Below are 11,535 nucleotides of genomic sequence, written 5' to 3'. Positions count from 1 at the left end.
TTTTAAATAAAAAAAAAATGTTGTCACAGCTTGCACGAGGGCGGCAATAAAATGTCAATTAAAACATCAAACACGCACGTTTCTAATGTAAAACCGCTGTACATCAAGTTCAATTAACAAAAACATCATCACGGGATGCGAAAAATAAATGCATTCGCGAACGACGCGCAAGGAGGATCTGTTTTGTCAGAATCAATCACAGCACATGACGTGGTCATCATTTTTTGTTTGTGCTCATATTTCATACGAAGGTGCTAAACATTTAAATTACTACGGGCTTTAATTTTATTTTAATTAATGCTGTGGAATATTATCACTGACTAATTAAAAGTGATGAAAATTGATTTGTTTATCTTGAAAAAGTAATTTGTGACTTTTTTGTCGAAAAAAAAAATATAATAAAATTAATATCATGAAATTGGGACTCAAAGATTTGAGTATTCATGGTAATGAGTACATTTTTCGGAGGGATTTGCATTGGTGTGAAAGGTGAGTTTTTGTTTATTTTTTCCAAAATCCCTTTGTAAAAAAAATAATTTTTTTTTTTGTAAAAAAATTTTTTTTTTTTTTTTGTAAAAAAAATAAATGAATGAAAAATTTCTGAAAATAAACAAAATTCACTATACAAAATTAATTGTTATAAAAATCTTAATTAATTATTTTTTTTCCTTTTTTTAAAAAATTGGCAATTTTTTTCTTAAAAAAAAGTGTATATAATATAATATTAATAATTGTTTTAAAAAATATTTTGCTCTTAATTAATATTTATTTCAATATAATTTTAAATTACACATCTTTTTTAATTATTAATTAAAAAATTAATTAAAAATTTTTAATATTTTTTTTAAATTTTATTTACATTTTTGCTTACTTGAATTGAAATTTTAGATTTAATTTAATTTTAAAATTTTAAATAATTCAAATTTCTTTAAATTCAATATTTATTTTTTTTAATTTTTAAATTATTTCAATTAATTTAAATTCAATTTAAAAATCAAATTAATTAATTTTAATCAAATAAAATTTTAAATAGGTATTTAAAAAAATAATAAAATTAATTAATTTTATTTTATTTTTAATTTTATTTTTTTAAATTTTATAAATTAATTATTGAAAGTTCAAATAATTTAAAAAAATTTATTTATTTATTCTTTAATTAAATATTAAAAAATTTTACCTTTTATTTTTTTTCTTTCTCTTTAGAATCGTTTGGATCGTCGCCGTAATTGCCTCTTTGACGTTCTCGTACCTCGTTGCTCTTGTCGAATGGAACAAATTTCGTCACAGCTCGACTGCGTTATTCATCGAGACAGATTACCGTCAATTCTCCTTCGACAAACCCGTGCTCACTGTATGCCCATATTACGATGCTACCGAACGCATCAACAAATTCTTGCAACAAAAATTATCATTGACCAACAAAAATCCCAAATTTCGATATTACTCTGACTTTGTACGTCTGCTTATGCACACGAATTACACAAACTTGGAAAAATACGAAAGTTTCGTGAACCAAACACGCATCAAGGCATCCGATTTTGCTGCAATTGCGATCGAATTGAAGAACCGAACAACGAATCCCGCGAAATATCGACTTGTACTAACGGAACTTGGGGTTTGTTTCACCGGGAGTCACATTGATTTCGTTATGAATCCAGCAAAAAGGTATTTTTAATGGAAAATTTAATGGTAAAATTTAATTTTTTGTCTTTTAGAACGCCTCGAGAGAACGTTAACGAGCAATGTAGTGCGGGAAAAACGTGTAAACTAGTCTTTGAACCACATCCACGTGATACATTCCAACATTTTGTAAGTACTTACACAGAAAATTTGATCAAATTCTCCGATTGACGAGTGTTGTTCGTACATGCCGCACACGTCGATACGTTGAAATGTGTGATTTTTCTGGTTAAAGCTGGATCAGTATTGCCGAAATATGTTTACAATGATTTCTTTTGTTGTTTTGAACGGTATTATAATTATTGTTATTGATGTTTTATCCAGTTTAAAGTCGCACTTTGGTGTAACGGCGGCGTGTTAACAGACAATCAAGGCACGATAACGCCGAAAATTAGCCAATTTTTAATTAAATAACATTTTTTTTCGTTCAAGTACGTACACAGTAGAACCGAAATTCCATCGTTGGACATAAAAATACGGAGCACCATCGATTCTGGCAACGTATCGAGCATCAATGTTTACTTAAATGAGGTCCGAGCACATTCAAGTGTTCATGGTTTGAGTATTGACTCACGGAAATGTCGATTTACGGATGAGCCACCAAAAAATTCTTACTACAATGTTAAGTTTTCGACACATTTCTATTGAATTTCATTGAAAATTTTGATATTTTTTGTAGATTTACACTTTGAACTTGTGCGCTACGGATTGTCGCATCAAAGCAGCGCTCGAAATTTGCAAATGTGTCCCCTTTTTCTACATGCGAAGTGAGAAAAATTAGTTTTTTTAAGGATTTTCTTGAGTAAATTTCTTTCCAGAGCCCGTTTGTGACGCAAAAGGCATGTACTGTCTCGGAAAAAACCCAAATTGGATCGATAAAAAGTGCGAATGTCCTGAAATTTGTAGCTTTATAACGTTAAAAGAGCATAGCGTACCAAAAGGACAAATGGTAAGTACCTGAATTTGCTTTAAAATATAAAATTTTTGACTTTGACATCATTTCAGAGCTTTTTTGTGTTCGACACGCAGTTAAATATCCTCGTAACTTGTCCCAAAATTCGGATAATTCGTAAAGTTATTTACAGTTTCAAGGATTTTCTTGGTAAAAAGTTAAATTTTATGCGAAATATAATTAAATTTTACCTTTTTCAGTGTCATTTGGGGGAGCAGTTGCCCTTTTCTTGGGATTTAGCTTCGTAATTTGCTTGGAGTTTGTCTTTATTTGGCTTCAAAATGGAATTGGATTGTTCAAGCATGGTTGGAAATGGCTGAAAATTAAGTTTTCTGAAGAAAAACGTGAAAATCGAGTCAGGCGAATTCGATTTGTGGAAGAATATTATTGAATTTTAGCTTTTGTGTGACCATTTTTAGCAAATTTCAGGATTTTTTGCACTTAAAACCTTATATCACAAAAAAATCGAGTGAAAGTATTGAATTTGCTTAAAAATCGACCCTCCCTCAAATTTTTTTCTTATATCAACTAAGTGCACCCCTGAAATATTATATCATAGAGGCTTCAGTGTACTTACGAAACGTCAAGAGCACTGACAGCAAAATATTTACCAATATTTTTTTGCACTTTTGCTCCAACAAAAAAGTCGAATTTATCACAAATAAAAGAAAATCTCACAGAAATTCTTTGATTTTTCTCTCATTTGAGACATCAGAAGACAAATTCACGCAAAAATCACAAAAAACTATGGAAATTTAAGCAATTAAGACATTAGATAAATTGTGACGTAGTAAAAATTGCGATAAAAAGTCATTAAAAAATGTCTGACGAGCCAGACAGTCCCATGGAAGCAAACGAAACGAGCGACGATGCAGATCACGGAGCACAACGCAATCTTCCAGTCACACGTCGTCGTCGGATTTTGCGATTTATTGGTGCAAATTTCCTCAGTAGGAGCGTCAGTGAGGAACCTTTGCCCGAATCGAACCAACTGGAGGTCGTTGTTGACGACGAAAACGAAGGCGGAGGTGTTGTCGACATGGAAATTATCCACAGTTCGGAGGAAGATAACGAAATTGAGCAGGAAAATCGGCTGTTTGAGGAATATATGCAACAGGCAGACGGGCCCGAGGAACGTTACAACACCGAACTACCCGACGAACACTCGTATTTGGGTGCCATGGATGCCGTTCGAGGCTTGGATTACTTTGAATGCGGCAAAACTTATCGAATCCCAATATTTGAGCATCACAGCTTTGTCTTTCCGGGCGAAACGCTGCCTATGATATGGGCTGACACGCAATTCGAGCGCAACGAGTACTCGAATGACGGACTTACGTTCGGTATTGTGTTCCTGGATCCGCAATTTAAGCAGAAAATTGGCGTTACGTGTCAAGTTTATGAGCGCGGCGTCGATGCACACGGCAATATCACGCTAAAATGTCGAGCGCATCAACGATTCATTCTGCTGAAACAGCCAAATGGCACATATTTGATCCCGACATCGAGTTTCAATCGAAGACGATTTCTCGCCGACATCAGAATTCAGCCGGAAGTGCAGCTACCGGACCCCTTAAATGCTCTCACAAGCAACAATTTGAAGAAATTCTTGCAGAACCAACACTCGAGTCTCCGAATTAGTCATTTGACGGCGATGAGTACGCGCTGGCCCAAATTCGTGTACGATTCGTACGACATCCGACGAGTCATGGAAAAAATTCACAAATTTCTCGTAATGATGGAAATCGATGCGGCGCCCACAGATCAGGTCAAACTGAGTTTCTGGCTTGCACGCAACGTGCCAATTACGGAAGATCAAAGATACGAGATTTTCATTACGAATAGCGTAACGCAACGTCTCCTGATCATCGGGAAGGCCTTGGATATTGTCAGATGCTATTTCTGTTGTAAGAGATGCAATAATCGCGTGGCAAGTTACGACGATCTCTTTGCCATGTCGAAACAGGGCCAAAGTCTTTTTTGTAATCCGCATGGATATGTGCACGAAACTGTCACTTTCACCAAAATTATCGAAAATTCTTCCTACGTCGTTGATCGACCGAGCACGGAATTCTCATGGTTTCCCGGATATGCGTGGCAAATTCTTCTGTGCAATGGTAATTCAATTTTTCTCACAAAAAAAAAATTTTTTTTCAATTTTTTTTTTTAATTTTTTAGGATGTCACGTGCATCTCGGCTGGAAATTCATGTCAACGAAGAAAAATTTGAAACCCAGAAAATTTTACGGGCTCTCCGGGAAAAGTCTCACTGTGGAAAGTCTCAAATGTAGCATCGTTGATGAGGATGAAGACGTGTCGCAGCCAGAAACAGAAGATGCGGCAGAAGTTTCGCATGATGCCGACGAAAGCAATTGATGAGAAGAGCATTTAAAAGACTGTTGTGAATAATAATTAAATTAAATTAATATTTAAAGGCTCTTTTCAACTAATTAATTAATTTTAATTTTAAAATAATGTCATATTTATTGATGAAAAACGACAAATTTTGCCTATATTTGGAAATTATTTTTTTTTTTTAAATAAAAAATGAAAAATTTTGAGATCTATTAGTGGAAAACATATGAAAAGTGTTTCATTCAAGTGTAAAGTGACTTTAAACAAAAATTAAAATTATTTTATTTAAAATTATTAAAAAGTTTTATCATAAAAATATCTTTGGCTGACTTTATTGAAAAATTGAGTAAAATCCACAATTGGAAGAAATGAACAACGAACTCGACATGGTAACACTGAAACTGAATTTTGAATATTTTTACCGTTATTTTACAAAATTTTCAGTTTACGCTAAAAAAATTAATAGTTTACGATGAAAATTAAAATATAAAAAAATTAAAAGAAAAATTTTAAGAAAATTAAATTTAAAAGAATTGTAATTTAAATTATTTTTCTTTTAAATTTTAGTAAAAAAAATTAATTTTATTATTATTTAATTTAATTTAATTAATATTTTTTTAATTTAATTTAATATTTATTATTTTTTTTTATTTTGAAAGAAATAAAATTTAAAATTTTGAAAAAAATATTTTTAATCTGAAATGATTATTCGTTCAATATAATTACGGAAAATTAAAAAAAAATTGAAAAAAATCATATTTTTCTAAAAATTTTGAAAAACTGAAGCTTCACGTATTTTTTAAAATAAATTTTCAATAAAAATGCACAAAATTTTTCCTTTCTTCGGTAAAAACCAAACTTTTATAATATTTTTATTTCGGAAAAGCCATTCCAAATATTTACAATTTTCTGTCTATTTTTTTTACATATTTTTTATGTGCTTCTAATTCTTAGAAATTTTCAACTAAAGTGCAAATGAACTCTTAAATTAACAATTTTTTTTTAATATTTTGAACCCTCAAAAATTCTTTTATAGAAATATTTTAAAAGAATTTCCTTTCATTTTCTAATTTAAACTTTTTTCAATAATTTCTGAGGACATCCTTGACCAATATTTGCATTTTCTTTCTAAACATTTAACATTTTTTTCTCAAACGATTTTTTTTCTGTACAACTCTTCGTTCTTATAGTGATGACCTATTTCGCCCTCAGGCTCTTCATTAAACTTAACTAATTTAGAATACAACTTTATGCATTTTTAGCTTTATTTATAATATAGAGAAAGGTATATAGATCTGTGTATGTCACAATTTACTTTCTATTGAAACTATTTTTCTATTTTTTTGAGAAAATTATAATTTTCTATCAAAAACAAATGATTTTTTCTCCCAATTCAACTTTTTTAGGAAGAAAAATCCTGTTTTAAAAATCAAATTTAATAAAATAAAACTTTTAACGCCTAACAAAATTTCATCCCAAGCTTTAAAATTTAATGTCAACAATTGCTTGAGGCAATTCCTGGCATCTACCTGTGGTCATCAACTAACCATATATATGACAACCACTAAAAAAGGTCATTAAAAGGTACATGCCTCGAAAGGAGCATAAAACTACAAATCGTGACGTACTTTTATGATCTAAACTAAGCATTTAATCAAATTTTGTCTATTAATTCATTAATTTTAACGCATAAATTGGTCCCGCAATACAATGTGAGTCTAATAAAATCTACAATTTTGTAAAATTTGCATTTTGGACCCCTATGTCAGACTCTATTGTGGCGAATATTTCACGTGCGAAATTGAATTTCGAACTTTTTGAGTGAAATCGAGTCAACTACTAAAAATATATCGAGACAATGCGGTAATGAAAACCACAGGTGGCATATTATTGTTATGCATCGAATAATTTTTCATCATCAAGTGTGTGTTATTTGTGTGTAAAATGACATAATAGGTACTAATTTTGCTTTCTCTACGGTCCGGGTTGAACCACAAACAATTCTACGGATTTACTACAACAAATGTCTGTCTAAAATAGAATAAAACTTTTTGAAAACTACTGCCTTTGTACTTGAACATCGGTGTGTCGTGTGTCGAGAAAATATTTTTCGAATCCCACTTTTAATTTGTACGACGGGATCATCCTCATAACGAATAAATAACAAAACAAATATTCTCTAGAAGTTTCTAAATAGAATAAAAGGCCATCAGCAGCAGCAGCAACTTATTTGATATCGCACAACAATGCAACTCCTCTGAGTGTCCAATGACGTGGATTGTAATCCGTTTCAAAATCAATTGAGCCAACGTACTTCTGGTCCGTGCGTTGTGGCTTCCGATAAATTGGGCATTCGTACAAGCGGGGATCCTTGCCTGAAGTGGTATTGATGGCATACATGTAGATGACAGGCATCGGTTCGTACAATATTTTCGCCTTTGACTCGATTAATTTGCCACTTCGACGATCAAGTGAAGCGCCTGCAAATGAAAAAAATTATGAAAATTATTCGTAGGAGAGAGAATTGTCATCAAACTATTAATATCGCCATTGTTACAGCATGAAAGCAAATTTCGAATTAATATGGTAATAATTTGCGAAGTAATTTTCCGCATTGGATACACTTTCGATCGAATCATGTTGTTTTAACATGCAATTATTGGATGCGTTTGTGGAAAATTTTATATTTTCTGACTCTATTGAGCTCGCAGTTTAAATAAACTGACAAACAATAATAATGGGATGTTAATCATTTTCACGTATTTTTACATAATTATTATTGGTACTCGTAACTATATGAGATTTTCATGTCAATTTTTCAAATAAGTCATAATTTGAATTGATATACGCGTAATTATTATTTATGAGGATTTGTGTGGAATTGAAGTTTAGGATTTGCGTAATCGCGTTTTGACAGCTGTTCATCAAGCTTTGTTAGATTATCCTTTTTTATGCAATAATTATTATTACTTACATAATTTGGTTTAATTTTCAAATAATAAAATTATATAATTTGATTTTCCATATAAAATAAAAAAGGCTCATAAAATAAATTAAAATTTTTTTTTAAATCCATAACTCATGATTCCGAAAGTTATTTTTTAATCTTGTTTAATATAGGTATATTAATAATAATTGTGAAAAAGTTTTAAAAAATATTTTATAAAAAATAAAATAATTAATTTCTTTTTTTTTTTAAATTTAATTTTAAAAAATTAATTAAAAATAATTAATGAAATTTTTAAAAAAATAAAAAATTAATTATTTTTTAAAATATTTTTTTTATAAATTGTCAATTTAAATAATTTATTATTTTTTTTTAAATAATAAAATTAATTAAAAATAATTTAATTTAATTTTTAAAATATTTTAATTTTTTAGTAAAAAAAATATGTTAATTTAATTTTATTTAATTTATTTATATTAAATAATTAATTTAAACATTTGTAATTTATATTAATAATTTAATTTATTTTTTAAAAAATTATTTTAATTTAATTTAATTTTATTTGTTAAGGTCAAAATTTTTTTATATTTTAAAATTATTATTAGAACTTTAATTTATTTAATTAATTTGTTTAAATTTTTATTAAAAAAAATATATTTTTTTCTATTTAATTTCCATTAATTTAATTAATTTCATTGAATTTCCAAATTAAAATGTTTTAAAAGTCTATGAAACCAAAAACACTTTTGTATTTCTTTAAAGCTCCATTAATATAAAATTCCGGTCCAAATATACGGAAAATCAATTAGAATCATTTTCAAGTCAAGCAAATGAAAAATCTTCCATTTATTTATTCTATTTTCACTAAAATCCAACCAGGCATAAAATACCGGAAAATGTTAACCCAGTTACTGATGAAAAGCAAAGATGAAAGATTAAAAGAGAGACGTCACATTTTGATCTTCTAACGTAAATTCGAAAATGCAAATGTGTGTCAGAAATTGGGTTGTAATTTTCTTATTCATGGCATTATCATCGTTCTTGATGTTGATTACAAGTCATGATATCATGATGAAATGTAAACTAATAATTTACATGACGATAGTCGAGCAGATGTTTGTTGATTTGCCATAAGGCGATTATTTGAAATTTTTCTGATTCATACCTTCTAAAAATAGTCCGTGTACGTAAACACCTTCCGCCGGCGCTTCCTGAATATCTTCTTTGTTGTACTTGGTATTTTGATTCTGCAGCACGACGCTGTCCAGAGCCCAACCTTTGTGTGCGCGAGTTACTTCCTAAAAATAAAACAAGGAGAGATAAGTAAGTTGGAAGGAATTGTGGCGTCAGATTTGATTATTGCCACGCCATTTGATGTAAAAACGTAAAATTTTGCCCATTTGTTCAATTCGAATTTAATGTGGGTGTTTTTTTTAATCTAGCATGAAATTTTGTGAGACATGAGAAAATTTTGTAACTGAATTTTTCTTGTCATTGCAGCAATTTTATTCAAATGACGCTAACTGACACATGTATTGCAAGTAATTAAATTGGTATGTCCATCAAAAATTCCACATGTTGAGTTTTTTCCAATTAATTAATGGAAAATCCTTGCAGCGAAACTTTTAGAAGCTCATAGAAGAAAATATTTCAAAAATCTTTGATACTGTTGACATTCAACAACATCTTTAACAGACATGATGGCAAGTAATGCCTTAATAGGATTACTCTCTAATACCAAAAATCTTACATTTTGACGTATGTCTTGTGTGTCTTACCTGTCGCATTGCCGTTAAGAAGCCTTGCGGATTGAAAAATCCTGTCATCCAAAACACCTGAGGAAAATTACATTTAGCAAAAAGTATGTAACAATGAAGAAAAAATACTCACTTTTGGCCTGTCAGAGTTAATCCAAACCCTGAATTGTTGGTTTCGTTCCAGGAGTTCGGTGTACCAGAAACCGAGTGTGGTTGACTCCCACGAAATCTAAACGAAGACAAAGGAAAAAAGACATCAAAGGTGAATTGAGATAAGTAGATAACTGATAAATTTTTGGAATTACTTGTTGTTTGTTGGCAAAAACGAGTTGCAAATAATAAAAAATTTAAATAATAGCCAGCAGACATGGATCATCGTTATAAATAAATGGATGCTAAATACAGACAATGGCATACACATAAATATTTACTCTTAAATCCGAAATGGGGGCAGAAAAATTGCTCATTATGTTGTTTCGCAAACAACAAAAAAGTTAAAAGTCATCAGAAGAGTAGAAAAAAGATGTGAGCGTATTTTCTTAAAATATTTTTCATTTAAGGCTATGATTAAAATAATTAAAAATTAATTACGATTTTTTATGGTAATAATTAAATATCAGTTTTCTTCAACTTTAAATTTTACTTCGTCTACTTTTTGGAATTTTTTTTCTTTTTTTACACGTGCTAATCGATTTTAAATTTCCTTTGTATCTCTAATAAGTGATTATATTTAATCAATTATTTTTCGTATAAAATTTCCAATTCCTTTTTCTGACATATTTTCGTTTGTCAATAATTTCACTTAATTAACTAAACAAATTTATTTTCACACTTAACATCCAATTTTCTTCGTTGTCATATTCGCTGAAAACAAAACGTTGATCGGCTTGTAATTTTTTTAAATTTAATTTTTAATTTTTTGTCAAATCTTGTTCCAAATGGATAAAAATTTGTCAGAGGGCTCTAATTTATCATTTTTAATCATTTTATAACTCAAAACTGCCAAAAAATTGAAACTGAAAAAAATTTTTTTCTTTGACATAGTTTTGGTTTGAAAACTATATCAAGAAAAAAACTAAATCAAAAACTGTGTCAAAAACTGTGTCAAAGCCATTTTTGTCAAATCTTGCTCCAAATGGATAAAAATTTGTCCGAGGGCTCCAATTTATCATTTTTAATCATTTTATAACTCAAAACTGCCAAAAAATTGAAACTGAAAAAAATTTTTTTCTTTGACATAGTTTTGGTTTGAAAACTATATCAAGAAAAAAACTAAATCAAAAACTGTGTCAAAAACTGTGTCAAAAACTTTGTCAAAGCCATTTTTGTCAAATCTTGCTCCAAATGGATAAAAATTTGTCCGAGGGCTCTAATTTATCATTTTTAATCATTTTATAACTCAAAACTGCCAAAAAATTGAAACTGAAAAAAATTTTTTTCTTTGACATAGTTTTGGTTTGAAAACTATATCAAGAAAAAAACTAAATCAAAAACTGTGTCAAAAACTGTGTCAAAGCCATTTTTGTCAAATCTTGCTCCAAATGGATAAAAATTTGTCCGAGGGCTCCAATTTATCATTTTTAATCATTTTATAACTCAAAACTGCCAAAAAATTGAAACTGAAAAAAATTTTTTTCTTTGACATAGTTTTGGTTTGAAAACTATATCAAGAAAAAAACTAAATCAAAAACTGTGTCAAAGCCATTTTTGTCAAATCTTGCTCCAAATGGATAAAAATTTGTCCGAGGGCTCATTTTATAACTCATTTTTAAAATTTATTTTCAAAGTCAAAAACTTGTCAAAGCCATTTTTGTCAAATCTTGAAATGGATAAAAATTTGTCCGA

The 11,535-nt window shown here is 29.4% G+C and overlaps 3 protein-coding genes across 3 annotated transcripts in view; 2 read left to right on the top strand and 1 right to left on the bottom strand.

Moving 5' to 3' along the window:
- Positions 1-412: 412 nt before the first annotated feature.
- On the top strand, positions 413-3,023 carry LOC134837734 (uncharacterized). The gene is made up of 7 exons (XM_063853121.1): positions 413-489; positions 1,204-1,665; positions 1,716-1,809; positions 2,360-2,447; positions 2,499-2,629; positions 2,686-2,782; positions 2,833-3,023. Exons 1-7 carry the CDS (start codon positions 413-415, stop codon positions 3,021-3,023), a joined length of 1,140 nt encoding a protein of 379 aa, XP_063709191.1.
- A 221-nt stretch (positions 3,024-3,244) lies between these two features.
- Positions 3,245-5,205, top strand: LOC134832304 (protein cereblon). Its single transcript, XM_063846291.1, has 2 exons — positions 3,245-4,749; positions 4,811-5,205. The coding sequence occupies exons 1-2, from the start codon at positions 3,453-3,455 to the stop codon at positions 5,005-5,007; spliced, it is 1,494 nt and encodes a 497-aa protein (XP_063702361.1). The 5' UTR covers positions 3,245-3,452; the 3' UTR covers positions 5,008-5,205.
- Positions 5,206-7,212: 2,007 nt separating this feature from the next.
- LOC134836807 (dynein axonemal heavy chain 5) overlaps positions 7,213-11,535 on the bottom strand; it is a 56,595-nt gene continuing 52,272 nt past the window's right edge. Inside the window, exons 24-27 of the mRNA XM_063852039.1 lie at positions 9,824-9,919; positions 9,712-9,768; positions 9,099-9,231; positions 7,213-7,466 (exon numbers count right to left, since the gene is read on the bottom strand). Of these exons, the coding sequence (XP_063708109.1) occupies positions 7,213-7,466; positions 9,099-9,231; positions 9,712-9,768; positions 9,824-9,919 (540 nt within the window). The remainder of the gene's footprint in view (positions 7,467-9,098; positions 9,232-9,711; positions 9,769-9,823; positions 9,920-11,535) is intronic.

Source organism: Culicoides brevitarsis, chromosome 1 (assembly GCF_036172545.1).
Source record: "Culicoides brevitarsis isolate CSIRO-B50_1 chromosome 1, AGI_CSIRO_Cbre_v1, whole genome shotgun sequence".
Classification (NCBI taxonomy): domain Eukaryota; kingdom Metazoa; phylum Arthropoda; class Insecta; order Diptera; family Ceratopogonidae; genus Culicoides; species Culicoides brevitarsis.
This window is presented reverse-complemented; position numbering and strand designations above follow the sequence as displayed.

Bases quoted from the DNA above. Each gene is read 5' to 3' on its own strand.
- LOC134832304 (XM_063846291.1), top strand. From the start codon at position 3,453: ATGTCTGACGAGCCAGACAGTCCCATGGAAGCAAACGAAACGAGCGAC. The intron at 4,750-4,810 runs GTAATTCAATTT...TTAATTTTTTAG, and splicing joins GCAAATTCTTCTGTGCAATG to GATGTCACGTGCATCTCGGC.
- LOC134837734 (XM_063853121.1), top strand. From the start codon at position 413: ATGAAATTGGGACTCAAAGATTTGAGTATTCATGGTAATGAGTACATT. The intron at 490-1,203 runs GTGAGTTTTTGT...CTTTCTCTTTAG, and splicing joins GATTTGCATTGGTGTGAAAG to AATCGTTTGGATCGTCGCCG. The intron at 2,630-2,685 runs GTAAGTACCTGA...ACATCATTTCAG, and splicing joins GCGTACCAAAAGGACAAATG to AGCTTTTTTGTGTTCGACAC.